The 24,237-nt window shown below is 46.7% G+C and overlaps 2 protein-coding genes across 5 annotated transcripts in view; one reads left to right on the top strand and one right to left on the bottom strand.

Moving 5' to 3' along the window:
- Window positions 1–1,246: 1,246 nt before the first annotated feature.
- Window positions 1,247–20,909, bottom strand: CLCN6 (chloride voltage-gated channel 6). The gene is made up of 23 exons (XM_049796759.1): window positions 20,806–20,909; window positions 19,872–19,931; window positions 18,756–18,821; window positions 18,134–18,199; window positions 17,368–17,434; window positions 16,848–16,954; window positions 16,485–16,611; window positions 15,807–15,874; window positions 15,639–15,697; window positions 14,844–14,976; window positions 13,830–13,943; window positions 13,409–13,575; window positions 12,387–12,513; window positions 11,890–12,016; window positions 11,394–11,547; window positions 11,134–11,293; window positions 10,882–10,988; window positions 10,108–10,294; window positions 9,317–9,474; window positions 8,325–8,481; window positions 7,491–7,598; window positions 6,700–6,825; window positions 1,247–5,374 (listed from the first exon to the last, which is right to left on the bottom strand). Exons 1-23 carry the CDS (start codon window positions 20,893–20,895, stop codon window positions 5,294–5,296), a joined length of 2,616 nt encoding a protein of 871 aa, XP_049652716.1. The 5' UTR covers window positions 20,896–20,909; the 3' UTR covers window positions 1,247–5,293.
- Window positions 20,910–21,044: 135 nt separating this feature from the next.
- MTHFR (methylenetetrahydrofolate reductase) overlaps window positions 21,045–24,237 on the top strand; it is an 11,038-nt gene continuing 7,845 nt past the window's right edge. The window contains exons 1-3 of one of the 4 annotated variants that reach the window (XM_049796966.1): window positions 21,051–21,126; window positions 21,543–21,769; window positions 23,781–24,032. In XM_049796966.1, the coding sequence (XP_049652923.1) occupies window positions 23,791–24,032 (242 nt within the window). In that variant the 5' untranslated portion in view covers window positions 21,051–21,126; window positions 21,543–21,769; window positions 23,781–23,790. Of the gene's footprint in view, window positions 21,127–21,542; window positions 21,770–23,780; window positions 24,033–24,138; window positions 24,226–24,237 lie in introns of those variants that run through there. The other 3 variants (XM_049796862.1, XM_049797038.1, XM_049797111.1) reach the window with 3 other exon arrangements.

Below are 24,237 nucleotides of genomic sequence, written 5' to 3'. Positions count from 1 at the left end.
ACTGTTTTTGATCCCTCCTTTGACAGGCAAGAAACTTTATCGCTTTTATTCTCCGAAATAGGAATCACCTTGCATATAATCTTGACACCCAAAGCAGCCGTAAAGCTGGCAAAGGCTCTAACCAAGTGTCTGGTATCTGCGTCGTTCCAGCTGTCTGCTTTAGTAGGTTTGGCTGCAATGAAGTTGCCATTACACCAAATTGTCAAGCTGTGTCTGTAAGCACGGACAGACACACCTCTCCCACCCCTTTTTTTCAGGGGCAGGAGGTGAGAAGGTAGACAAAAGACAGATAGTCTACTTCCTCCTTTACTGCTATGCTAAAGTGGCAGTTGATGTACCTCAATTTTAGGAAGGAAATACTTCCTAAAGCATTACTGCAGAAGGCAGCAGCAGAGCTGAAGCAGTTTCCCCCGCTCTTTTCTCCTGATGATTCTCTTCTACCCCGATTCCTGGCTAGGAGCACAGCTTAACTAAGACCACCATGGCACTTCTTATTTAGCTCCCAAACAGAGTTTCCACCATACCCTCCCAACAGACGCTTTTATCTATTTCAGGCTCTCCCTGTCATTACATACACACCAAGTGTGAGACTGAGGGCAGGAGCCAGACGAGCTGCTGGCTAACTTCGGATTAGAATGCATCAGAGAGCTACTACGTGCATCCTGTACAACACAGCTACCCGATCCAGAAAAACAGCACAAACATGGAAAGGCAGTGAGCTTTTGGGTCAGGTATTTCTATGTGCTCAAAGACTGTACTTACTCACATTTTTGGCCTGTAAGCATGTGATGAAAGATGAAAAATTGTCACAAGTTCTTTTCTGTAAGGTAGACAGCAGGATAAAGCAGTAAAGATAGCTACAAACTAAATAAAAGCTAAAGATGAAATTAACAGTTTTTCACATCCTGGAGAAGCTACCTGTAAAACAAGAGGTGCAACACTGCACTCTAAATGTCCTTCATTAACTTACTGGGAGGAAGATGGAAAGCAAGAGTTCTCGGGTAAGAAAAGCATCAGTCACCTCTAGCACAATGTGCACAATTCAGCTCCTTATCAAACAGTTGATATTTCCCTCCTTTTAAACAGCTGTTGTGACAGAACATGGGACTAGAGTGGTCACAACCTAAAGTATTACACTAATTCTTATCTTTGCCCAGCCTCAGAACACCTTCTGCACAACTGCTAGATCCAGACAGCTCATAATAGCAACTACTCATCTACCTCAAATCATGTTCTTGGATATTGCCATGTTCTACTAGTTTTATTATAAAGGGTAAAAATAAGACAACACTAGAAACATCAAAAGGCCTTGAAAGTGCTGAAGGAGACACACAAACATTTTACTCTCAGACATGTTATGGTTACACGAATACTTCCCAAGTGCCATAGTTCAAATAAAAATATATTCATACAAATTTAAAAAAAATACAATTTATATACACTGTGGAATTAGCTTACATCATTTTGTAACAAAAAAACAGTGCAAAAAAACAAATGGAAAGGTAAGTTGCTACCATTGGAATGGCTCACAGTAAGTTAACAATTCAAAACCGCATAATTAACACTGCACAGGAAACCATGACGCAGGGGAGAATGCCCCATACTACCCCCTAGCTTTTGCCATCAATACTAATCCAGTTCTTCATTACTATTCCTTTAGTGTTGCTCTGAGTAAAAGGTTACAGGCACCTATGTTAGAAGTAAGTTTCTTGGTAAATCTCTAAGCAACCAGAGCTAGAGTAGAAGCAGTTAGTGTGTTGTAAGAATGGAATTAAGTGATCAAAGTGTGAGAACAAGACTGATTCAACACAAGCCCCTTTGCATCAGTCCTTAACAGAAGGGAAATGCTGCATCTCCAAATGTCAGATGAACTTGTAATTCCCTTTCTGCAGGCTACATAACAGTGATTGCACACAGATTTCCCTTTAAAGCAGCTGGCAGGGCCACCCACCATCCTCATTTAAAACTTCTTGACAGAAGGAGTGAAAGGGGTGTGTTTTACAGCTGAAATGTTTGAATAAGACAGATGCATAGGCAGAGCAGACAGTGCTGACAGCAGGCTGAAGACAAGTGGCCTTCTCATGGGGAAGCGCAGCTGGTGCTCAGACAAACCTTGACAAGATTTTTCAGCCTGTCTTGTCTGGATTGCCTAACTCCAGGCCTCAATAGCAATGACAAGACATCCTGCAGCAAAATACACTGCTGTTGTTTGTGTACAGAAATAAAACAGGACATGACCAGCTCAAGTCAAACAATCTAAGGAGCCCTATTCACATGCAGGATGGAACCTTACACACACAATCACTCCACATGAGCAAGAGGAAAAAGATTTGTCATGGAGAGACACAGGGTATTCTTGACAGGTGCTCTGACAGTATGGGATGGCTAATTCCACAGTAGAGTGATCCAAAATCCCATCAAAACAGGATTCCTGTCATTTGTAACTGCCCATAAGCATAAACCCTTTGAAGGAAAGGTAGGTTAACAGAAGCATATTTCAAACCTACAGTCCAGCTTCAGGGAGTGTAAAACCTGCAAATTTCTTGGGATAGCTCAGTGCAAGACCAGAGCTCAGGGAACACAGGCATTTTAGGAATCATCTGCAGAGACTATCCCAAGAGAACAAACATCCTTATTTTACTTACAGGGAAAGAACTTGTAAGTCAAGAGCAGTAGCTGATGCCAACTCATATGGTCTAAGGAACATGCCACACCTGTCCCAGCTAAGGAGTCCAGGTTGAAGGCACAAAATGGACACTGACTGTAGGAAAACACCTTCGCTTTACTCTTGGAAGTTTAAGAGCTTGCATGCCTTATTTGAAAAGGAGCTAGGACATTCAGAAACCAGCAAAACTATTTTAGTGGAGACAAGACCTGTTGCTGCAAGTTCTACAGTAAGAAAGGGAAAAGAACAAATGCATTCCCTGCTTTTTTAGATAGGTCACTTCCCAAGCAGCCCTGGAGAGTAGCCATGGTTAACAAAGGGTCCTGGGACACACACAGCTTCCTTTGCAACAACTGCCATTGCATGTACCACAGCCTGCTCTTTCCTTTGTGGAAATGGTATAAATCTATTTATGAAAACAAAGATCTGCCCTTCCTCTCTTAATAAGGTAGTGGGTGGGAAAGAATGCTAAGTGAAAAAAAAAGGTCTCCAGATGTCAATGGAGAGGAATAAAAATTAAGATCTAAGTGCTAACAAACAGCTTTCCTAAAACCAAACTTTCCAGCTGGGCAATGCCATGCACTGTATGACAAGGAGGAAATTCTACTGTAACACTTGGCCTCAGGAACCACTTGTAAAACCAAGTTTTCTCTCATCTGCTGGACAGAATTCAAGAGCCTCCTATGACTCAGCTGTCTTTATTGCAAGCACAGCCAGAGAATAAATACATCTGTCTACCAACTATCCAGACTGCAAAGACTCCATGAACATCTAAGAGTTCCAGTGACTGAGAGCCCTACCTCACAACCATGGCCAGTGACCTGGGGACAAAACCTCCACCTAACCCTAACTGCAGTAGGGCTCAGCAGCCAGCAGTTTCTAGAGCAGTGCCCTGGAACAATCAGCTTCCACAAAGTCAGTCAAAGAGGCTGTTTTAACAGATTTAGTGTTTTGACATGTAAGGGAAGCGCACAACTTTGTCAGGCTTAGTCAGGAAAATCTTCAGCACAGATGAGCTCCTGAATTCAGAAAATACAATAATGTCCGATTTCCTTCTGCCACAGCTCTCACCTAGCTAGCTCCTTATGGCAGACAACAGGTTAACTGGAGTGCTCAGAGGCTGTGTAGAGCCTTTTCTGGGATACATTCCCCATGTTACTTGGCCCAGTCTCTTGGCTGAGAGAATGCTCTGTGCTTTATCAAGCCAATCAGCTCTGCAGCCCCTGGAGGCACAATGCTGGCTTCCCACTGAGCGTTATCTGTATGCAAAACTCAGGAGGGCAGGTGCCTGCTGGAACAATACAGGTGCTGGCCAGGATGGTACCTGCTAAAGCAGTGAACTGGCTGCAACTGGCTTCCAAGTGCTGATTTTACCCTTATAGATATTCAGCTGTTGCAGTTGCAAACATTAGCCCTAGCATTTTTAGAGCAAAGACAACCCCACTTATCACCCTGCAGCAGATCCTGCCTGTTAGTCACCAGCACCAAGTATCCCTCCTATATGGCAGCCTGAAGTTACACCAGCTCCTCTCATGACACAGAGATAGTTCAACCAAGCCCTGAGACAGGGCATCAGTTCTATTTGCCTCCAGAAAGCAACACTTCACCGTGCTCTGAGGATGTGGGGCTCCCTGGTCTCTAACCCTAGCTGGAAAGGTGTCCCAGGCTCTCACTGTTGGATCAGTACAAGGACAAAGTACCTACAAATGCCAAGAAATGCAGGAGTGTCAGGGTAGTGACAAAGTGGAGTGCCACAAAGTGCCATAGAAGAGTCTCTTACAGGGAGATAATAGCAACAGCTAACAGGGAAAGAGATCTCCCTTCTCTGAGATGCTCTGCAAATGTATTAAATATTTATAATCCCAAACAGTAACTGGAACTGAATTGTTTTGAACTCCTAATTTGCTGAGCTGCTCTTAAAAGTCAGCTGCTGTCAAAAATATCACAGCAGGGATCCTTCCCCATGAAAGAAGGAGAGAAATCAGGAAGAAATGAAGCCAGAGGGGAAAAACGTGGGCAACTGGGAGCACCTGCAAAGAGAGGTGTATTTCCAAAGAGTTGGATTTTTTAATACTGCTTTTGAAAAAAGCCATCATCCAGAATCACTACTTGATAACTGCAAACTTCGGTATCTCCTCTCAGCCTTGATAGCCACCCCCTTCTCACACAAATAAGGCAACAGTTGCAGGAACAAGGAAGGAAGAGGAAAACGGAGACATACAGGAGGACAGGGAAAAGATGCTGCAGTTCTCTGCACAGGACACAGTAGAGCTAGATGGTTCTTTTTTCCAACCCTTAAAAATAACCCAAACAAAACAAAATAGCAGAACACATGGTGTCAGAACAACATCTGATGAAAGGAGATAACTGGGGCACAGGAAAAGAAAAAAACCTGGATCAAGAGTGGTCAAACCAAGTGCCTGAGACCAATTAACAGCTCTGGGCTCAGGCAGCTCCTCTAATTCTCTGGCTAGCAAAGTGTTTTCCAGCTCCCCAGGCTTGATATGCATGTGAGAAGCCAAACGGCAAGTCTTGGGCCTTGTGGGGTCCAAGCAGAATGCGAGCGCGTGTGCAGGCTTGGAAGAGGGAGGTAGCCACACCGACAGTGGGGCAGGGTGGGCAGGGGCATCAAATGGTCTGATAGTGTTGTCTCAGTCTTGCCTGCAGAAATTCGTGGGTCAGGTTGTGCCGAGTGATTATCCCAACAATCTTGAAGAGGAAGAAAAGAGGAAAAAAGATACAAGTCAGTATCACAGATGGGCCACTAAGAGACCTGCATGGTAGAGCTGTTGTTCTTTCCAACCCCCCAAAAAGAGGGAACCTGCAAGCAGTTCTTGACCAATGCTGAATTAGAGTGGGTTCAAGTTCAAACCTTGCCAAAACAATGCTCCTCCCTCTCCCAGCACTTATCTACAGGCAAGACACTGCTTTAACTACACTCAGGCAGCTTAACTGCTGCTATTGTGTCTAGACACAGTAGTAGTTACCCCTGCCTAGGAAGGGAAATCCTGTCCATGTTAGCATACAGATGTAACTAAATCCTTTGGAAAGTGAAAGCCGTAATTGAAAACAACAAAACTGCCTCTTATGGCTTTATTAGAGACATTTCTGGTATCTCACATGACATGACTGCAGATAGCTCATATCAGATACACTCTAGGAAGTTCTAAAGACCAAAACTGAGATATGGTAAAGACTAGCTAAGTGGTGACTGCACACTGGCCATCACTAGCTGGCAGGTCACAAAAGGGACTCTCTCTCAGCCTGCTGGGGAAACAGGCAAACCACATCTTTCAGCTGATGAAATGCCTCAGTGATTTTACACATTGAAAGAGTTTAGAACTAGGCTGCTCTCTAGTACTGCAAGAGCATCTTATACTAAACATGGAATGAGTCAACATCTCATTTTCAACCAACAGGCTCTGCAGAGCAGCTATTAGGAACCCCAAGAGGCAGAAAAATCACTGCTGTCTCATTGGGACAGACCAGTTCAGGCTTAAAGGAAACAGTTTCTCATTATGTTTATAGGAAATTACTGACACCTACTGACTATTCCTGAGCATTGTAGATGGCAAAGAGAAAAGTACAAGTGAATCAAGCACAAATCATTCAGACTCCTTTATTTTGCTGCTCCTATGAGTAGGAACAGAATGCAAGTTCCCTTCCAGCAGAAAAACCTCCTGCCCCAACACACAGGAAATTCTGCTCTTGGCCTTGCATAAAGCTGTCAAAGAGGAAGCCAAATTAGCAGCCTCTGATGAGCTCAAGGCATCTCAAGAGGTACAAGACAGTAAGGGCTTCCACATGCTGCAAACTTGAGACAGTGGAGAGACTGCATGTCCTGCCCTTTGCAGGGAAAGCAGGAAGCAGGCTTCGACACAAAAGATAACAGTCACAGTAATCAACAGTGCTTCAGGGACTTCAGAAGATCCCATTCTGATCTCTTTAAAGCATTTCTGTTTGATGTTAAGACATTGCAAAAACCCACACTGGCTTCCTTGCTCAGCCAAAACAAAATGGAGATAAGGACTCACCTCTCCAACTGCATTCACGACCGGTAAATGTCTGAGTCCCATTGTCCTAAACAGGTTGAAGACTTGTGATACATGAGTGTTTGGAGAGACAGCAAAGGGTGATGGGTTCATGTACGGGGTGACATCCTAAGAAAGAAAACCAATTATATTATTTACAAGAGGCATTTTCACTATCTCTGGGAATCACTAACAAGAAATTCCTACAAGTCCTCCAATGCACTGATCTCTGGACAGGGTATTGGACTGTGGGCATCTTCTATTTCTCCACAAATATGAAATTATTTCAGGAATCTGAATTTGTCACAGTTTGTTTGAACACTGTAATCCATGATCTTAAAAGCCCGATGCTGCAGAAAACCTCTGAGCAGGATAAATGCAGGTCCATGGAAATAAGAAAGTATATTAAAAAAGCACTTTGGCCTACACAGCAACCTTCCTGTCACAAAGACAATGACAGGCCTGCCACTGACTGAGCTGCCAGCACAGAGTTCTGAACAGATATCAGCAGTTTCCCTGTCCAATCTCACTCAGGCAGGAGTCTCATCTAGAAGGAAGTTAAAACCAGACAGGCAATGTCTTATTCTGAAAGTAAAGCACCTGTGTGTGATGCTACCCCATAGCAGGTATGAGGATTGATTTCCACATGCAGACAAGGCTGACTGAATGCATGAGAGCTACAGGATGTTGGTCACTGCACCCAAGGGTGCACACACTCTCAGCCTTTTTTAAAGGCTTGGGACATTCTTAAACGTGTATTAGGAAACACTGTCACACTGCACTGCATCTCTTACCACTATCATGCGAGGGTTCAGCAATGTGAGGTCCAGGTCATGGATATCTGGATAGCGGGGGTAATCCTCTGACATCTCTGCATGGGAGAGACGAGGCTGACTTGCACTCTGCAATTAAAAATACATCCCACTGAACCAATATGTCACCATCCCAGACAGTACACGGGCTGCAAGCAGCACAGCAAACAATGCCTCCTAACTGCTCACCCAGGTCTCCTTCTCACCCCATGCCCACACACACAACTTCTGCAGAGGTACTCCTAGCAGCTCATCTCAGAATGCAGCAGTGCAAGCCCAAACTATACAGGTGTTTAGCTGACAGAGCAAACAGATCTGCTCTCCACCCTCTGACAGATCTACACTCAACACTGGAGGGCAGCAACTAATCAGCCTTGTGGAAGATGGGCCTCCAACACAGATGCTCATACTGATCTCAGTGATACAGCTGGCAGTCTTCTGGTAAGACCTTGGTACGCAGCAGTAAAAACACCCAGTACACACTGCTGGTTTCTCTATTGGTATTTAGTATCTGCCACTGTTCTCCAGTTGTGACAGGATGGGACCTTTATGCAACGAACGGGTCTGTTGGTTTATTTTTTAAACAGTAGCTGTTCTCTTTTTCTGGGGATACTTAAACAGAAATTCAATTCTCTCTATTCTAGAGCTGCAAGGGAGAATTCACATTACCTGTCTGCAGCTTTTAAAACACAGACGAATTCCTTAAAGTGTAAAAATAAGTAAATTCTATTTGGCAGCCCATAAATATTGTTCCCAACCCTCTCAGCTGAGAGGATAGGGATGTCTCTGCTAAGATTCCCGATTAGGAAGACTCACCGACTGGCTCTCAGAGTAACAAACACCCCTGACAAGGAGGGTGACCAGCTGTGAGCGCAAGATCAAGCCATGGAAGGTCAAAGGTCTGAAGCGTTCCTCCATGGTCCACTCTTCACTGGGAGACTGGTCCGGGTACAGGTTGGGGTAGGGAGTATATCTGTGACATTTAACACGTTAGAAGTTGCATGAACTTAAGGAGACACACATACCCCCAGAACAGTAACAGCTATTTCAGCTCTTTGCAACCTTCTCCTGAACATTTCAGGGACTCTTGCTAGAGACAAGCAAGTCTTTCCTCCACCAAACGAAACAGCAGGGAGGGGTCAAGAGCCATTACCATGGGCAGAGTATGACAACAGCAGCAGAATGGAGATCGTCTCCTAACTCTTAATTTGAAATCACTTGCTACTAAAGCAATTTTCAATGCCAAATTATTCGGATTCTAATAGAAGCTGAAGCATCTAGCAAAATGTCAGGGTCAGGACTCCACTCATAAGAGTCACAATGACTAAGTTAGAAATTGATTCTCTAGACTGGGCTTCTGCTTGGAAGCAACTGCAATACAAGCCTGGTGACTCAGCCCAATTACCAGAAAGGTGGTATCGATATTATGGCACCAGGTCATTAGCTCTTCTCTTGGGAGAAGTGAGCTTTGCAGAGCCCTCAGATTTCTGCAGACAAGAGGGCATCGATTTCTACAGACAAGACATTTCCCCAGGTATTCCTTCTTCTCCAGGCAATACTTCTGAATAGGTGTTTGAAGAAAATTTAATTTAACAGGTTGGACACCATCAAGCCATCAACCTAGGACTTGGTCACAGGTGTGAGCCTCAGCACTGGCTGATGAGATGTGACAAGTCACTTGTAAAACATGGATACTAGCACTGTTTCCTCTGACAGATGGAATGACAGGGACTATATGAAGCATCACAACACATCTCAACATATGGAAACACCCTGTTCCCATAAGTTTGCGCCTACCAGGATCTCACCTTCTCTCTAGCATCTGTTGCAGCAGATCCTCCTTTTCTGGTGGCTCCTCTGTTGCTATGTGCTCATCACACATGTTACGCAGTTCACTTGAAGGGTAGGATTTCATAGACTGACTACGCTTGCGCTGCTCTCCAGCTCGGGTGAGTATGCTAGATTTCTGGATACGACAAACCATTTTCAGATACTCACTCAGCAGGTCAACAGTTATCCAAGAGCAACCATTAACTATTTGATCACAGCTTTATGTCACCAGACAAGGTGTTCCTTAGTCAGTGCTGCTGCAGTACTTGTTAGAATAGTCCACAGGACTGTACTCTCCTTGGACAGAGACCTGGAGTTTAGGAACTCAGGCACCCTTTTTTGCTAGAGCACATGTATGCCACAAGCACATTCGTTATTCATTCTGACCTTAAATTTTAAGTTTTCCAAGAGACTAAAGCATCTGCCCCACTACCCCTCCTGCAAAGCAGAGAAGTATTTAGGCATCTACTACTGATCTCAATGGCGGGTTCAGTACTTCAGTGCCAAATCCAAACTTTTTCCATGTCTATCCTAACAGGTTACTTAGTCCTCTTAACTTTTGCCTCTAGGAATGCAGACCATTCTTCTGCCTTTACCATGACGCAGAGAATGGAATGAAATTGAGTTCTTGAAAATTTTGTATTGCAGTAGGCACTTATCTCTGACCTGAATTCTGCACTGACAAAAGCCTAGATAACAAAACAAAGGGCTTTCCACCTGCAAAACAAAGCTCTTTACCCTTCAACTTACCAAACAAACAATTTTTTACCTTGAATTTGATGTTGTTACTTATCAGTTGATTTCCCTTCATGAACTCCCTCTCGTTGCCCCGGTTCTCAGTCACTACAGGGAAGGCATGATGGACAGTTGTGCGCAGGATGCTAACAAGGGACTGGATTCTGGTGTGTGGGTAGACATATGTCAAGTTGGGTTCCATGATGTCGCTGGCTCGTAGTCTGAGGAGACAGAAATCCAAGATTGCTGCATGCATCATGTCAGCAACAGAAGGCTGGTGATGGACAAACAAGGAAACAAACTAGTCCCAGAATGAGATCCTGAAGGAGTCTTCTGCAGTTTAGTTCTGCCAGCTGCTTGTACCTGTATGTTCACTTTCACTGTATTATTAGTGGTGCTGGCACAATTGATTATTTTATTTTTTTTAAATATAACATTGCATCAACAATGCACTATAGGCAAGGAAAAAGGTTCCAACTTGTAACATAGAAGGTGTTTCAACATTACTGGGAAAAGGCGACAGGTGGGAAGATGAAAGTCTGCAAGAAGCAAAGTCCAGTGGAATATTTTCACAGATCTCCACCCATCCACTCCACCTCAGAAAGGGCTCCAGCACCTCTTTCCTGCCACAGGCCAGATGCCCAACTCCCAACTCCTCTCACAGCAGTCCTCCTCACAGCTGCTCCTCTCAGAGCAGCCAAGTTCGTTGGAGATGAAGCATCATCCCCCTGCATTACAGCATTCCTTTCTGAGCAAGAATACTACCACAAACTCTAACCCACAGCCCTGCCAAGAGAAGCAGCCTTACTTATCCATTTCCACTTCTGTTTCCCACTCCAGAAGAGGCACTCCTCGTAAGTTCACATGGATGTCATAGATGCCTTTGTTGAAAAAGTCTCCTGTCCATTTGGCTACCTGCAGAGCAAATGGAAGGTCTACTGAGTTGTTGCTCCAAGTACAAGACTCCTTGGCTTATCATAGCCCTGGAAGGAACAGAGATTCAGGGCCAGCACATGTTCAAGCAGTCTGCAAGAAGCCAGAGCTAAGACCCTGCACTCACCATGAGGGTGATCATTATTGGGAGCCCATAGGTGATCTCATTGGTGGATTCAATTAGGATGACGGTCAGGCTAATTGTCATCCGGACCACTCCTCCCAGAAATGCTGCTGCCCCAATCAGTGCAAAGGTTCCCGAGTAGATGTGATCCAGGCCAATGTAGCTAGGACAAAACACAGAGACCAGAGATTAGAAAAACCTGCCTGAGAGCTCAGCGTGCATTCACAGCACATCTCTCGCACACATATGCACACTCAATGCACCTTTTAAGGAGGTTGGCGACCAGGCGTCCGAAGGCAGCCCCACAAAGCAGTGATGGCACAAAAAGACCACTGGGCACAGAGATCCCGTATGTCCAGCAGGAGAGTAAGAAATAGAGAAGGAAGAACAAGGACAGTGTGACTGGGCTGAAAGTACCTGCAACACAAGAAGAATCATGACTAAAGGGGCACAGCTCTGTCAGACTAAGACAGTAGTCTTGCACCATCCACCCCTCAGCTCACAGCAGGCTCATCTCACAACAGCTACTTAGTCTCCCAGTCCAAACACACAGGAAGACAATAAGTAAGTGAAAAAGAGAGGAAAAGCAGGCTTTTCTTCCCATGGAGGAGGCTTTCACCTGTTGTACTAGCAGTCCCCCAGAGACATGAAGGCCTGAAGATGCCCTTAGTCTTGTGGTTCTTATGACAAGGCTGTTTCAAGCAAGATGAAGCTCTGAAGCTTAAGCATGGGCTGCGGCACTGCCTCCTAGCTACTCACCGTCCTGGTGGAAGAGCTGCAAGATAGCTGACTCCTGAGGGTTGAAGAAGAGCGTGGCCATGTCATTGTAGGTTTCATTTGGGCAGAAAAAAGTTTTGATGCTTGAATTCACATCCTCTGACATACCCTAATGCAGGACACAAAAGACAGGAACAGTTAAAATCCACTCTCTCCTACATTAGCCTTTGGGCAGAATGGGAGTAACCCTTCTGTATAGGGCTGTCAGCCCACACTTGGAAGTTCAGACCAAACATCAATAGCAGAGATGGGGCCTGCAGCATCAATGGCCCCCTCTTCACAGCCTGAGCTGCTTTGCCAATGTACGAAAGCACAAAGGGTAGCTTCCATTATTATCCTAAGTTCCTGCAACTGTCCATAGGCTTTCACTGAAGTTCTGTAATGTACTGCATGCTGTCAAAAGCTCATTATGTGCCTGTGCTTCTCTGGAGGGTGAACAATATGATGGAGACATGTAATCTTCACATAAGATCCCTCACCTGCAGGCTCAGAGTGTCATTGCCACTATGACTGGTGGAAGACATCTGCCGGCATTCCCCCAGAACCATGGAGGCTACAAAGACCACGACCGTGGTAGTCAACGACACCAGCAGGCTCTCCAAGACTCTGCAAGTACACAATAGAAACCATGCACTGAAGCCACACTCAGCCCTGTAACCCAGTCCCAGCTCTGCACACGACTTTGATAAGGCTGCAAGCAGCAGCAGTCACCACAGCTTAACATCTGAAGCAGGGAATTGCAAGTCAAGCTGAATTATGACTTGGTTGCCAGAGACTGCACTAACTCCCCTTTTTAATTGCCTGCCCCAAAAAGGAGTAATTTCTGCCCAGAGAACACATAGCAGTCACATAAAAAAAGCCACAGGGAAGGGTTCAGTGATGAGGCTGTTCACATGGCAAGGATATTCTGTAGATCCTTACAGGGTAAAAAGGCTAGACAGGACTGGACAGGCTGATGCATAGTCTCTCAATCTCTTTTCTTTTCTAACTGCCAAAATACAGTTTTGTTTTTTTTTTAAACCTAGGCTTCTTATTTAGTAATTGTCTCAAGCAAACAAACAGCTATTTTGCAGAATTACATGGCAATTCCCTACCTAAATAGCACAGATATAATTAAACAAGATAATTATTTAAAAAAAAAGTGGGATCAGCTATTCCTTCCACATCTGTTTGGACAAGACAAAAAAATACTGCATGAAGACAAAGCTCTGGTTTGTCCAGCTATAGCTTTTATTATAAAGAGCTCCCTTCATAGCCCTTGTAAGGGGTGGTTGCAGCTCTCTCTGTACCACCAGAGTAATTACAAAAATGCACAGGGACTAACATCTGGTTTCTGGTGTTCGCTCTAAGTTCTATGGAGGCTTTGTTTTGTGATTTCAAAAAGAATACATCTGGGATTTCCTCCAGTCGCACTCACTGGGTCTTCTACATTGATGCTTTTGCTTTGGGACACTGAACACAGATCAGAGATCCCTGCACAAACTCAAGAGGACACAAATACCTGACCAGCTTTGGCTTGGGATGAACGTTCCGCATGCGATACTTTGCAAGTCTCTTGTTCAGGCAGTTGAAGGTGGCTCCAAGAAGGCCTCCTACAATCCCCATCAGAATGAAGAAGCCCAAGTCCACAGCCGTCCAGAGGTGGCATTTCTTATCAGACTCAGAGCACTACATGCAGAAAAGCATCAGAAAAAGCATTAAAGTAGTTGCTGCAATTTCCTACCAATGCTTCTGTCTCCAGAGCAGGACAGTTTCAGCAGCTATGACCAAAGGAGAACAATTGTGTCTTAGGCTATCAAAGTATTGCAGCTAAATATCAACTGCCCTTCATTGAAATACAAGCAGGTATCAAAAAAACCCCCAGAAATACTGAATTGACAAGAGACTGGAGGTGGAGGGGAAATAACAACACTAAATCTTACCTTAAACTCCCCGAAATTCAGCAGCCCAGGGAGCTGGAAAGACCCCCAACTTCCAAACTGAATCCCAGAGCGGAAAAAATTCAGGGTGAAGGTGGCAGCCATGGAACAGAAAAGCTGAGGAAGTGAGAAAACAAACAAACAAACAAAACCCTAATTGGCACAGTCAGCTCTTCCTTGAGACTTACGCCTGGGGAAGGGAACCTCAGAGCCTTCTCAGGCTTTAAGAAAATAATACACTGAGCTTTAACACCCATTCTCTGCTGCAAAAGAGAGCAGGGCTATAATGGACTACTATAATAATCTGATTTGGCCTCCTGCACAAGAAGTTAGAATTTCACCTAATAATTCTTGCAGCAAAAGCTCCTTCTTTTTTTTCCCCAAACATGCTCATTTTCAGTTGCAAATCAATTACAAGGCACTAACACAGCTTGTTTAGAGTTGGAATTGAGATCTTCATTGGCTCTGAGAGAGCTGCTATCGTGGCAAATCCCCTGGCTCCTTTTATCACTGCTGAGAAAGACCAGACCCAACTGAATCCCATCAACAGGACATTTGGCATAAGAAATGCCAAAAGCATCATGAAATCCAATACATTTTTAATATACTGTCAATTTCATGAAAGTAGGCACTACAGGCAGAGAAATTGGCAACCTGAAGGCACAGGACATTGCTGCAATACAGCATCCCAAGGCAGAGAAAAGCAGAAAGAAATCCAGCACCTGCCTACTCAGTCTGCTCCCAAAGGATCAGACTGCAAAGAGCCCAGGCATAAAAGCCCTTTCTCCCAGGTACACTAAATCTGCTGCCTATAAAGTTGTCCCATAGTTCCAGATAGTAACAGACTCATCTCTGCTCTTGATCTGTAGTAATTCTGGAGCAGTGATAGAGCAGGCAATCTCTCTCCTGACAGAAGAGCTCAGGCAGAAACAGGATAATCTGAACGCCCTCATGGGCAAGCCCTCCCAAGGTCCAGCTCAAGGAAGAGACACACAGAAAAAGCCAGTCATTACTCACCACTTTCCATGTAAGTCCCTGGTTCCAGAAAGAGGAACCTTCTTCCAAGCTGAAAAGAGTGCCCCCAATTGGGGCTCCAAAAGCAGCTGCAACCCCTGCAGCAGCTCCAGCAGATACAAAATCCCTTTTATCCCTGAAATGAAGAGGAAAACAGCCTCAGTTTAGCAAAGCAGATCTCTGGAGATGCTTAGGTTCTGTAAAGTAAGAGACCATTCCCATTTATGGACATATCCCAGGGATACAGGAGTGACAGCTGCGAGAAGTGCTGGCCAAGGCAGGCAGCACCATTTATTCGTTAAGTTGTTGCAGCATCATGCTCTTTCTCTAGAGCACAAACACAGAGCAAAACTTTGACACTACACAACTGCCCAGTCTATGAGGAACCATCCCAAACCGTGGGACTCCAGCATCACTTCAAAGAATTACAGAGAGGGAAAGGCAAGATTTTGTTCACATTCAGGTGAACCAGCCTTCTCTGTAGTATATCTTGGTCATAGAGGGCAAGGAACTGAGCTTGTTCCCAACAATGAAGCCATTTAACCATTCACATTAAAGGTTTTAAGTGGGTAGAGATTTGCTGAGTAGTAGAAGAGGACATCAATGAACATGGAGACCAGAGCAGAGCAGCATGGAAGAGTCAAGTCCTGGTGTTGTCTTGCTGCAGAATGAAACTGCAGGACACCAGAGAGAAACTAAGAAAACAACTGACTGATTCACCCCAGCCCGCCACCCTTCTCCCAAGAAAGTCTGCTCACTTATTTGCCTCTCCCCTCCTCAACATCCTGGGTACAGTACCTGTCACTGCGGAAATAGGGAAAGTTAAATTGGATCTTCCTCAAAGAGATGCTCTGGAACTACAAACAAAGCAAAGATTTAGAAACGTTAAGAGATGGAAACTTACTCCTCACAATAGTCTTACAAAGCAGTGGTGTGACCAGGACAGTGACCCATGTCAGCACTAACCTGTGGCAAACCCGCACCGACGACAGCACCACTGTGAATCATTGGACCCTCCTTCCCCACGAAAAGACCTGAAAAACAGGACTGATGCAGCAACACACTCCCTGCCCCCTCCCTGTGCCACCTTCCCTTGCTGACAATGCCAGGAGAGATCAGCTCACCACTCCCATGCCATGGCACAGTCCCCTGTGCCAAGCCTGCAGCTCTCTCCTCTCCCCTCAAGGTGAAGGAAAGTGCTGACCCCTGCCCCTCAATCCCCCAAAACTCTGTGAAGACTTGCACAGACTTTGCACTCCAAGTGGGTGGAACCATTCAGAGACAGCTGTTACAAGGACTCTGAACTCTCCAAGTCACTCTGCCCTGCTGCCTACAACATAGTCTGGTTCAAATCGCTCTAGACAATGCATTATGGAGAATTCTCAGGTCTCCCTCTTGGACTGAGCCACAAAGAGTCACGTCTGCCCACCCAGAAAAGTACCTGTTCCCCCAATAGTCCTGATCCTTCTGTTTATTTTCTACTCTATATATGCATTCAGGGCTCATGACTCTGCTCCAGCCCATCAAAATCATTTTACTGGAAAGGCAGAAGTCTTTTGTGCCCTACGTATAGCAGGAACAGCATTCTTCCCCCTTCAGTGATTCCTTACCCCAACAAGACCAATACACCACAGCCCTTCTTACCTCCTGCCACACTGAAGAGCACTCCCATAGCTTTGCACACCACCGTTCGGAGACGCACAACCCCTGGAACCTTAACCCCGTTGAGGTAGCACTTAATTTCAGGAATTCCTGATCCAGCTGCTACAGGCTGCAGAAGAGAAACACCGATGCTGTGCTGCATCGATTTCATAGCTGACCAACAACATCTCATTAGAGAGCACAGCAAAGGACCAAGAGACCCTGCTTAGCTAAATGAATTAGCACTGTGAAGCTAATCTGATGTCTTGGGGCAGAAAGTGCTTTTGGCAAGGATACTTCATGCCCAGGACCTGTGTGAGAGGAAAGGGAGGCTGTGTAAGGAGCAGCAGTGGACCTAAGTCTTACTTGGATCAGGACCAGAAGACTGGCGAGAAAAACAAAGGTCAGGTTGAACCCCAGCAGCTCCAGCAAGGACAAGGCAAGACAGCCTTTCTCAGTGCATTCTTCCACCGCTGCAACAATGGTCAAGGAAAACAACAACATTCCCCCCACCAATACGCAATCATTCTGTACTGTCTGGGGGTCCCACTGGCATCAGAAGCCAAAGTCATGCTTCCTAATCCAGCCAGGGCAGCTGACACAACGCATCAGGAAGCCAGGCTTCCTTTTCAGACCTCAAGACTGAGCTACAAGGAAGTGAAACCACTCATCTTTCAGAAATTAGCCTTTGCCTACATATGTGATACTGGAAACACTTCTTGGTTTCAAGGGCTGAATTACATAGGCAAGTTGAAAACTTGCTTAATCATCAACAACATGATTAATGGCAAAAGTCTGAGAGTCAGCTGTTCTGAGCAAAACATGGCAACAGAAAGGAAGAGGTCACTTGAGTCTAACATGAACCCATACACTAGGTAAAAGATACAGCTTTGTACCACCCGGAACTTGAGCTGGGTAAAGAGACGTACAAAGAAATCCACGAAGAGGCCCACCTATGAAAAAGATGACAGATTTGCCATCAGAAATTACTACATGCAAGTAACAGACACCGCTCTCTAGTAAGTCCTACCAGAAGTATGCACACATGGGAGGACAGAGGATGAAGGCAGCAAAAGAAGCGTCATTCAGAGTAATGTAACTCTGGAAGCTCAGATTTGCTGCCTCCTTCATTCTCACTGGGACAGATTGATTCTAGAATTACTCCTGAAGAGATGCATTTCAGAGTACTAATATGATAGCATTTTTAACACCCACAACAAACTTCAGGGTACAGAAGCAAACTGGTGTTTAACTGAGGCATACAGTCAGCAGAGCTAATTTTCAAACACTCTAGAAAGCACATATAGTGACACTAGTACTGCCAAACAAAAAAAAAAAATACAGTTCAACTCTAAATTGGCATCCCTTTTCATTAAGTGCTCACTTTGGACAAGTTTTCCTGTATGCAGAATTAAAGGATTTGCCAGAATACTTTGCAAAGAAAGCACAGCAAGTTCTGAAAGAAAAAAAAACTTCTTGGAAAATAATCTAGCAACAATGTGCTATCATTTCCAAAAGACAACTCCTGCTACTAAGCTCTCCACTTTGTGACAGAGAATGTTTCTTCCTCTTTACGCCTCGACAATAACTTCTAAATTATTCCTGCTTAGACTCCTGAATTTTCCTCAATCCCCAAACAGCATGACCCTTACCAGTCCTGTGCAGACTCCAATAGCAAAAACCATCACCCACTTCACTGCTTCGTATCTCTGGGCTTTCTGCTTAGGAAAAGATTAAAAACAAACAAACAAACAAAAACACCCAAGTCAAAGCAATATCGAAACGGGGATCAGAAAAAGTTGGTTTTGGGCTCCACAGCTCAATTGCAGCTAGAGTGATAATCAACAGAAAATGCTGACAACAGCAAACTGAAAATAGGGAACTGAAAGTGCTGAACACCTTGCTCACTTTAAACCTGAGGATCAGAAGAGATGCTGGGAGCTATAATCTCCACACGTTTTTATTCTTTTCATAAAGAAACCTAGAGAGTATGTAGAATTTCTTTCATGGAGAAGAAAAAAACCCACAAAACTTCCTGCAGTGGAGCGTATTTAGAATAATATAATGGTTTGGGTTGGAAGGGACCTTTAAAGATCATTTAGTCCAACTCCCCTGCCACGGACAGGGACATCTTTCACTAGATCAAAGCCCATTCAACCTGACCTTGAACACTTCCAATGGCAGGGCATCCACAACTTCTCTGAGCAAATTTATCTGGGCAATTTCTGCAGCTTCAGCTCTCAAGCTAATGAAGAAGAAAGAACAAGGTCCTACCTTGTTGTCCATGCTCTCCAAAACTTCCAAGTATGGGTCATTGATACAGCGATCATAATCCAAGCTCTGAAAGAATGCCAAAAGGTCAATTTAAGAGCATCAGCTGCAACAGATTGAGCAAAAAAACTATGGATAGAAGAACTTGTTAAAAGCTACAGAAGTCATTACCACCCCCACAGTAGGCTCAGCAAACAACAATAGAAGAAAAAAATCCTGGAAACCACTTCATTTACATATTTCTAGCAAAGCCAGACCCTGAGAATCAGGAAGTGAAAGAACAGACCAATCTCACTGACCAAGCTGAGGGAGATAGGGAACCAAAGAGGAACACGACTGATTGATACAACTTCAAGTTAAAGAAGTCACATTGTACAGTTTCAGACTTTACTTCTTTAAGTGCCTCCAATTTGACAGTGCAGGGGATAATATTAGATCTTCACATTTAACCTCTCACTACAACATGAACACTAGATAGGAATTCCTCTCCAGATGAACAGCATAAATTCTTAAGCTTATCACAGCAGAGAGTTAAAAGTAGTATAGAATGGCCTAGTCATACTCAAAGCACCACTGCCTTCTATCTACATCAACTTCGCCTTTTCAACCCAAGCAGTAACAGTCCGAGCTGGTGACACCCATACTGACAGCAACTGCTCTAAATACCTCAGGGCCACCATACAGACATGCAAAAAAGCAAAAATCTCCTTTAAGAAGCAGGATCTGTTAGATGGGAAGATCTGCTGTAAGCCAGCATGACATCAGAGACAACAGTAAGGCAACAGTGACCAAGCAGCCACAGATGCTTTCTAGTCATGAAGAAACAAGACCACTACAGCCTGTAAATCTCATTTAAAAAGTGGAACAATGCAACAGACTCTGAAAATGAATTTTCTCAACAACAGTCTGACTTAAGCAGTGGATGTTTGAGCTCTACCCACAGGGCTTTAACCCAGAAACGTATAATGATGAAAAGCAGTTCTTTGCAAGTGCAGCAACTCTTGGTATTTCTGCTGGTGCCAATGCAATCTCACTAGTGATGCATTTTCAGTACCTGCTTCATTACAAACTCAGGCAGACTGAAACCTGTCTGCAGTTCTCCTTACGTTAATTTCTTACCTCATAGTCTTTGCGTGGAAGGATCTCATCCTCCTCTTCATGAGTTTCTCCTAGGATTGTCTGCAAAAACAAATATGGGAAAGGAAAATCATCAGGGGAATGAATGCACAGACAGGTGCTCATGAACATTGGTAGCAAAGCCAAAATTAGGGAAGGCCTATGCCACTATTGCTTATAAAGTCTGAGCATGGATTACCAGACCACCACTTACTTTGGGGTAACCGCATAGGGTCTTACCTTAAAGCTTGCCCCGCAACAAGAATACGCTACCTTACTTCTACATGGGAGCTCCCCACAGCATAGTAAAGAGGAGTACTAAACCCACATCCCAGCTTCCTTCATGGCAACAGGTTACAGGGAAGCACAGGGCAAGAAACTTGCACAGAGAGCATTCTCCTGTGCCGGGCAGCTGGAGAGAGCCCCTGCCAGAGCCACTCCCCTCGAACGGCTACGAGGGGTGCTGTACCCGGGAGAAGCAGCAGCGCAGGCTGAGGCACCAGCCGCAGGGGCTGCGATACCAGGCCCAACCAAAGCAAACGTTGTCCGGGGTACCGGGACAGTGAGGGCCGAGGCGCTGGCAGGAGCGGCGGAGATACCGGGCCCAACAGGAGGCAAAAGAGCGGGAACAGCCTGAGACGCCGGGCCGAGCGTCGGCTGAGGTATCGGGCCACGAGGCGCCGCCTGAGGCACCGGGCCGCGAGGCGCCGGGCGGACCGCGGGCTGAGGTACCGCGAGCTGAGGCACCGACCCGGGGGCGGAGGTACCGGGCCCTGAGGCACGGGGCCGAGCGCGGGCTGAGGCGCCGGCACCTGGGGCGGAGGCACCGGGCCCTGCGCCATAGCAACGCTCAACGCCCCCCCCACCCCCCAGCCGCCCACCCTCAGGCGCTCCCCAGAGCCGGCGCAGCGGCGGCGGGGCCGGGCCGCAGCCGTACCAGCTCCTCGGGGGTGCGGCTCTCCCGCTCGCCGCAGCAGCGCGGGCAGCAGCAGCAACACAACCCGGACCCGGACCCGCACCCCGCCATCTTCCGCCGCCGCCGCCGCCCCTTCACCGGCCCCACCCGCCGCGCCGCGCGTGACCCCGCCGCCTGGCCCCGCCCCCCGCCGGCGCGCCGCGGAGGAGCGGAGATCACGGCGCCATGTTGGAGAAGGGAAAGCGGAAGCACCACGCGACCCGCCCCGCCCCGTCCCGCCCCGCCTTAAAGCGCCGCGGGATGGGGCCGCCCGCGATGCGCAGCGCCTAGCACCGCCGGGAGGTGAGCGGGGACCCGGGAAAAAGGGGGGGACACTGACGGGACGCTGATCCCTGCCCCCGCCGCCTGGGGAGTCCCCGCGGCAGACCGAGCCGCGATTCCGGGCTAGGCTGCCGCTGCGCCGCGGCCCGGTCTGCCCGCCGGCTGCTTCGGGCCGAGCCCCTGCTCCCAGCGGGTTCAGCTGAGGTGAAGGAACGATCGGGCTGCGGCTTGATCCCTTGCCTGGCCCCGAGCCCGGCTGCGGCGCAGGGACGACCCCCCCGCCGGCGCTGCTGGCACCTCTTCGCCCCCGGCAGCCGGCGGGGGCACCGGGCTCCCCCCCCCCGGTCCTTTCCCACCGGCCTTTCCGTGGCTGCCCCATCAGCTGGCCCGTCGGCGAGGCGGTAGATCCAACCGCAGGCCCCTTGTCTGCCCCGTAGGGCTGTCAGCCCGATGCCATGGCCCAGGACATCAAGGTCCCGGACGAGTCCCTGGCAGGCTCAAACAGCCCATGTGAAGTGTACATCTGAGCAGCCGAGTGTAGCGTGAGTGGTAAAACTAAGCTTAGGAGGATGCAGACCTCCAGACTGCGTGTGTGGGTGCCAGCTCAGGCCTGGAAGCAGTAAAAATACCCTACAGCGAAGCAAATGGGCAACACCAGCATCAGGTAAATGCAACAGGCACGTCCGCGCTGATCAGCATCAGTGTGCTGGGCCACAGATGTTTGCTCTGAGCTCTGCACCGTGGTAGAGACAGAGGAGCGGGAGTGCTGACCCAACGGAGTTGATGGGTGTTTAAGACTGTCTTATTTTGCAACAGGTTTTGCTCTTTAGAAAGTCTTTTTTCTCTTTGCAATAACTGCAAGCTTCTGTCAGCAAATCTGTGATGTATCTGATGGTGAGGAAACTGCTCCAAATGCTGCCTGTAGACAAAATTTAAGTGGGGCCTTGCTCCTGTCTTTGTGGTTCTAGATTGCCAGTAACATAAGGACCTCTCCTCAACAGCAAGTGTCATCCTACAGAGACCTTGACACACGAACCCTTCCCTTGTGATGGGTGTTAAATCTTAAGTGGGAAAACAGAGGTCCTTTGATTTGCCTATGGTGCTGTGGTGTGCTTGCTAGAAGTGAGATATCGGGAGTTGACCGCACATGATTTTGTGCCACTAGCTTAATCACCAGCATATGCTTTGGGCTGATTCTCTCAGATTAGTGCCACGTGGATGTCAGGCAAAGTCCTTTGAGAGAGCTTGGTCAGGGCTGTTACTGTGCACCCAGTTGCTTTTGCTTCACTTGTTAATAGGTCCGTGATGCTGATTTTTACTATGGCCTGCTATGTTGGTACACATGAGATTTAAGTCTCCCAATTCCTCTTGGCAGCAGAAGGCCTGCGCTTCTTCCTCATATCTCCTGCCAGCTGGAGAGGTCCCCAGGTGGTAAAAGTAGACTTTCTCCCAAAGGGTTTTGTTTGATTGGCAACTCAGTGTAAACAGTAGAAGATTAGTTCAAAGTCTTCTTGGAGACCTGAACCCACATAGCTTATGATAAGGACAGAGTGCACACTAGTTCAAGCAACCATTTCCTCCAAAACAGGCTCCAATATTACATAATGCTTGGACAGCTTGCTGCTTTCCAGTGCCAATTTTAAGTTTTGGCAGGCACATAAGCAAATAACGTGGATCCAAATTTTATGGCAGCTCTTCTCTAATTATCTATAATTGCTACCTCATTTTAAAAGCATAGGGTGAAACACTTTTGGGAGGTAAGTGGAGTTAGGCATCCTAGACCCACTGGCTTGCAGTGCTGTTTTCCTTTCTGTGAAGGCAAGCAAGCACAGCTGATCATGTTACAAGGCAGAGAGAAGGGGATGGCATCTGCTGACCTTGTTTCCAAACAGCCACAATTGGTGAGGAAAGGAGCGTGAACAGCCTATCTGGTAAAGAAAAGAGCCGAGTGTGTGCAGTGGTATTGGCATAGGGGACCGCTGTCTGTGGAGATGGTGTGTCTTGTGGAAGAAGGCTAACGGTTAGAAATGCAGCTGTCTGATGCCAGCAAAGACAAAATAAAGGATGGCATTAGTGGGGATGGTCTGATCAGAGAGGATTCTTCACTTTTTTTCTGACATAGGAATAGTTTGTGAAGTCTTGTGTATTTGCCCCATTAGCACTTGCTCTCCTACTTACACTGTAAAGAAGCACTGCCATTTGGGAACAAACAGAATGGAAACTCTGAAGATGGATACAGTCCAAGAAGCAGCTGCTGTAGGGGAAAAATAAAAAAAGTCTGCTGGCATGTCCAGCCTGAGGCCATAAGATCAAAGAGGCCCTCACTTGATGCACATGGGTATCATGGCTTGCTAAGTTGTTGTCAGGGCAAAAGTGGTGTTGATCGGACTCGTTTGATAGCCAACTTTGACCCAGCAGGCACAGAAGAGCTGCATCAAAGTGGCATGACGCCATCTGCTGTGCTATTTCTGTCAGCACTATCTAAACACACATTTTATTGTGTTTTCACCAGATCCCCGACTACAGCTTACAGCAAGGCTGGCAAGAGGGACTCCTTGATGATGATTAATGTTGGGTCTTGGTATAGGCTTCCTTTTCATCATCTGCTGCCCACCCCAGCAGTAACTGCTCCTTGCTGAGATCTGTGTCCTGCTCCTTCTGTTCCCCTCCTCCAGATAGCTCACCATGGTCAATGAGACCCAGCATACCTGCAGTGCCAGTTCCAGCTCCAAGTCTGATGGTGGCAGCAGTAGTGGGAGTGAGAGCTCCAAGGACAGCTCACGCTGCTCCACCCCCATCCTCGATGCCGACCGTCATGAGCGACTGCGGGAGAAGATGCGTCGACGGCAGGAGTCTGGAGACAAGTGGTTCTCCTTGGAGTTCTTCCCACCACGCACAGCCAATGCTGCTGTCAATCTCATCTCCAGGTGAGGGCTGCAGGGTGGAAGAGGGGAGAGATTAAGTGTCTTTGGTGGAGGGCTGGGAAATAGCTAATGAGGCAGGCTCTGCCCCATGCTCTGTCTCCCCTTCCAGGTGACGAAGCAGGTAATGGGGCTGTGCTTTCCTGCTGAGGAGGGTAATGGACACCAGGTAACTTGTCTTCCTTGGAAGCCCTGAAGAGTTAAGTGTCAT

The sequence above is a fragment of the Accipiter gentilis genome, chromosome 1, assembly GCF_929443795.1.
Source record: "Accipiter gentilis chromosome 1, bAccGen1.1, whole genome shotgun sequence".
NCBI lineage: Eukaryota > Metazoa > Chordata > Aves > Accipitriformes > Accipitridae > Astur > Astur gentilis.
This window is presented reverse-complemented; position numbering and strand designations above follow the sequence as displayed.

Excerpts from the sequence above, each read along its gene's own strand:
- CLCN6 (XM_049796759.1), bottom strand. The coding sequence starts at position 20,895 with ATGGCGGGGTGCGGGTCCGGGTCCGGGTTGTGTTGCTGCTGCTGCCCG. Across the intron at positions 13,576-13,829 it reads TGAATTTCGGGGAGTTTAAG|TGCTCTGAGTCTGATAAGAA; the intron begins GTAAGATTTAGT and ends TTCTGCATGTAG. Across the intron at positions 7,599-8,324 it reads GTTACTCTGAGAGCCAGTCG|AGTGCAAGTCAGCCTCGTCT; the intron begins GTGAGTCTTCCT and ends TTTTAATTGCAG.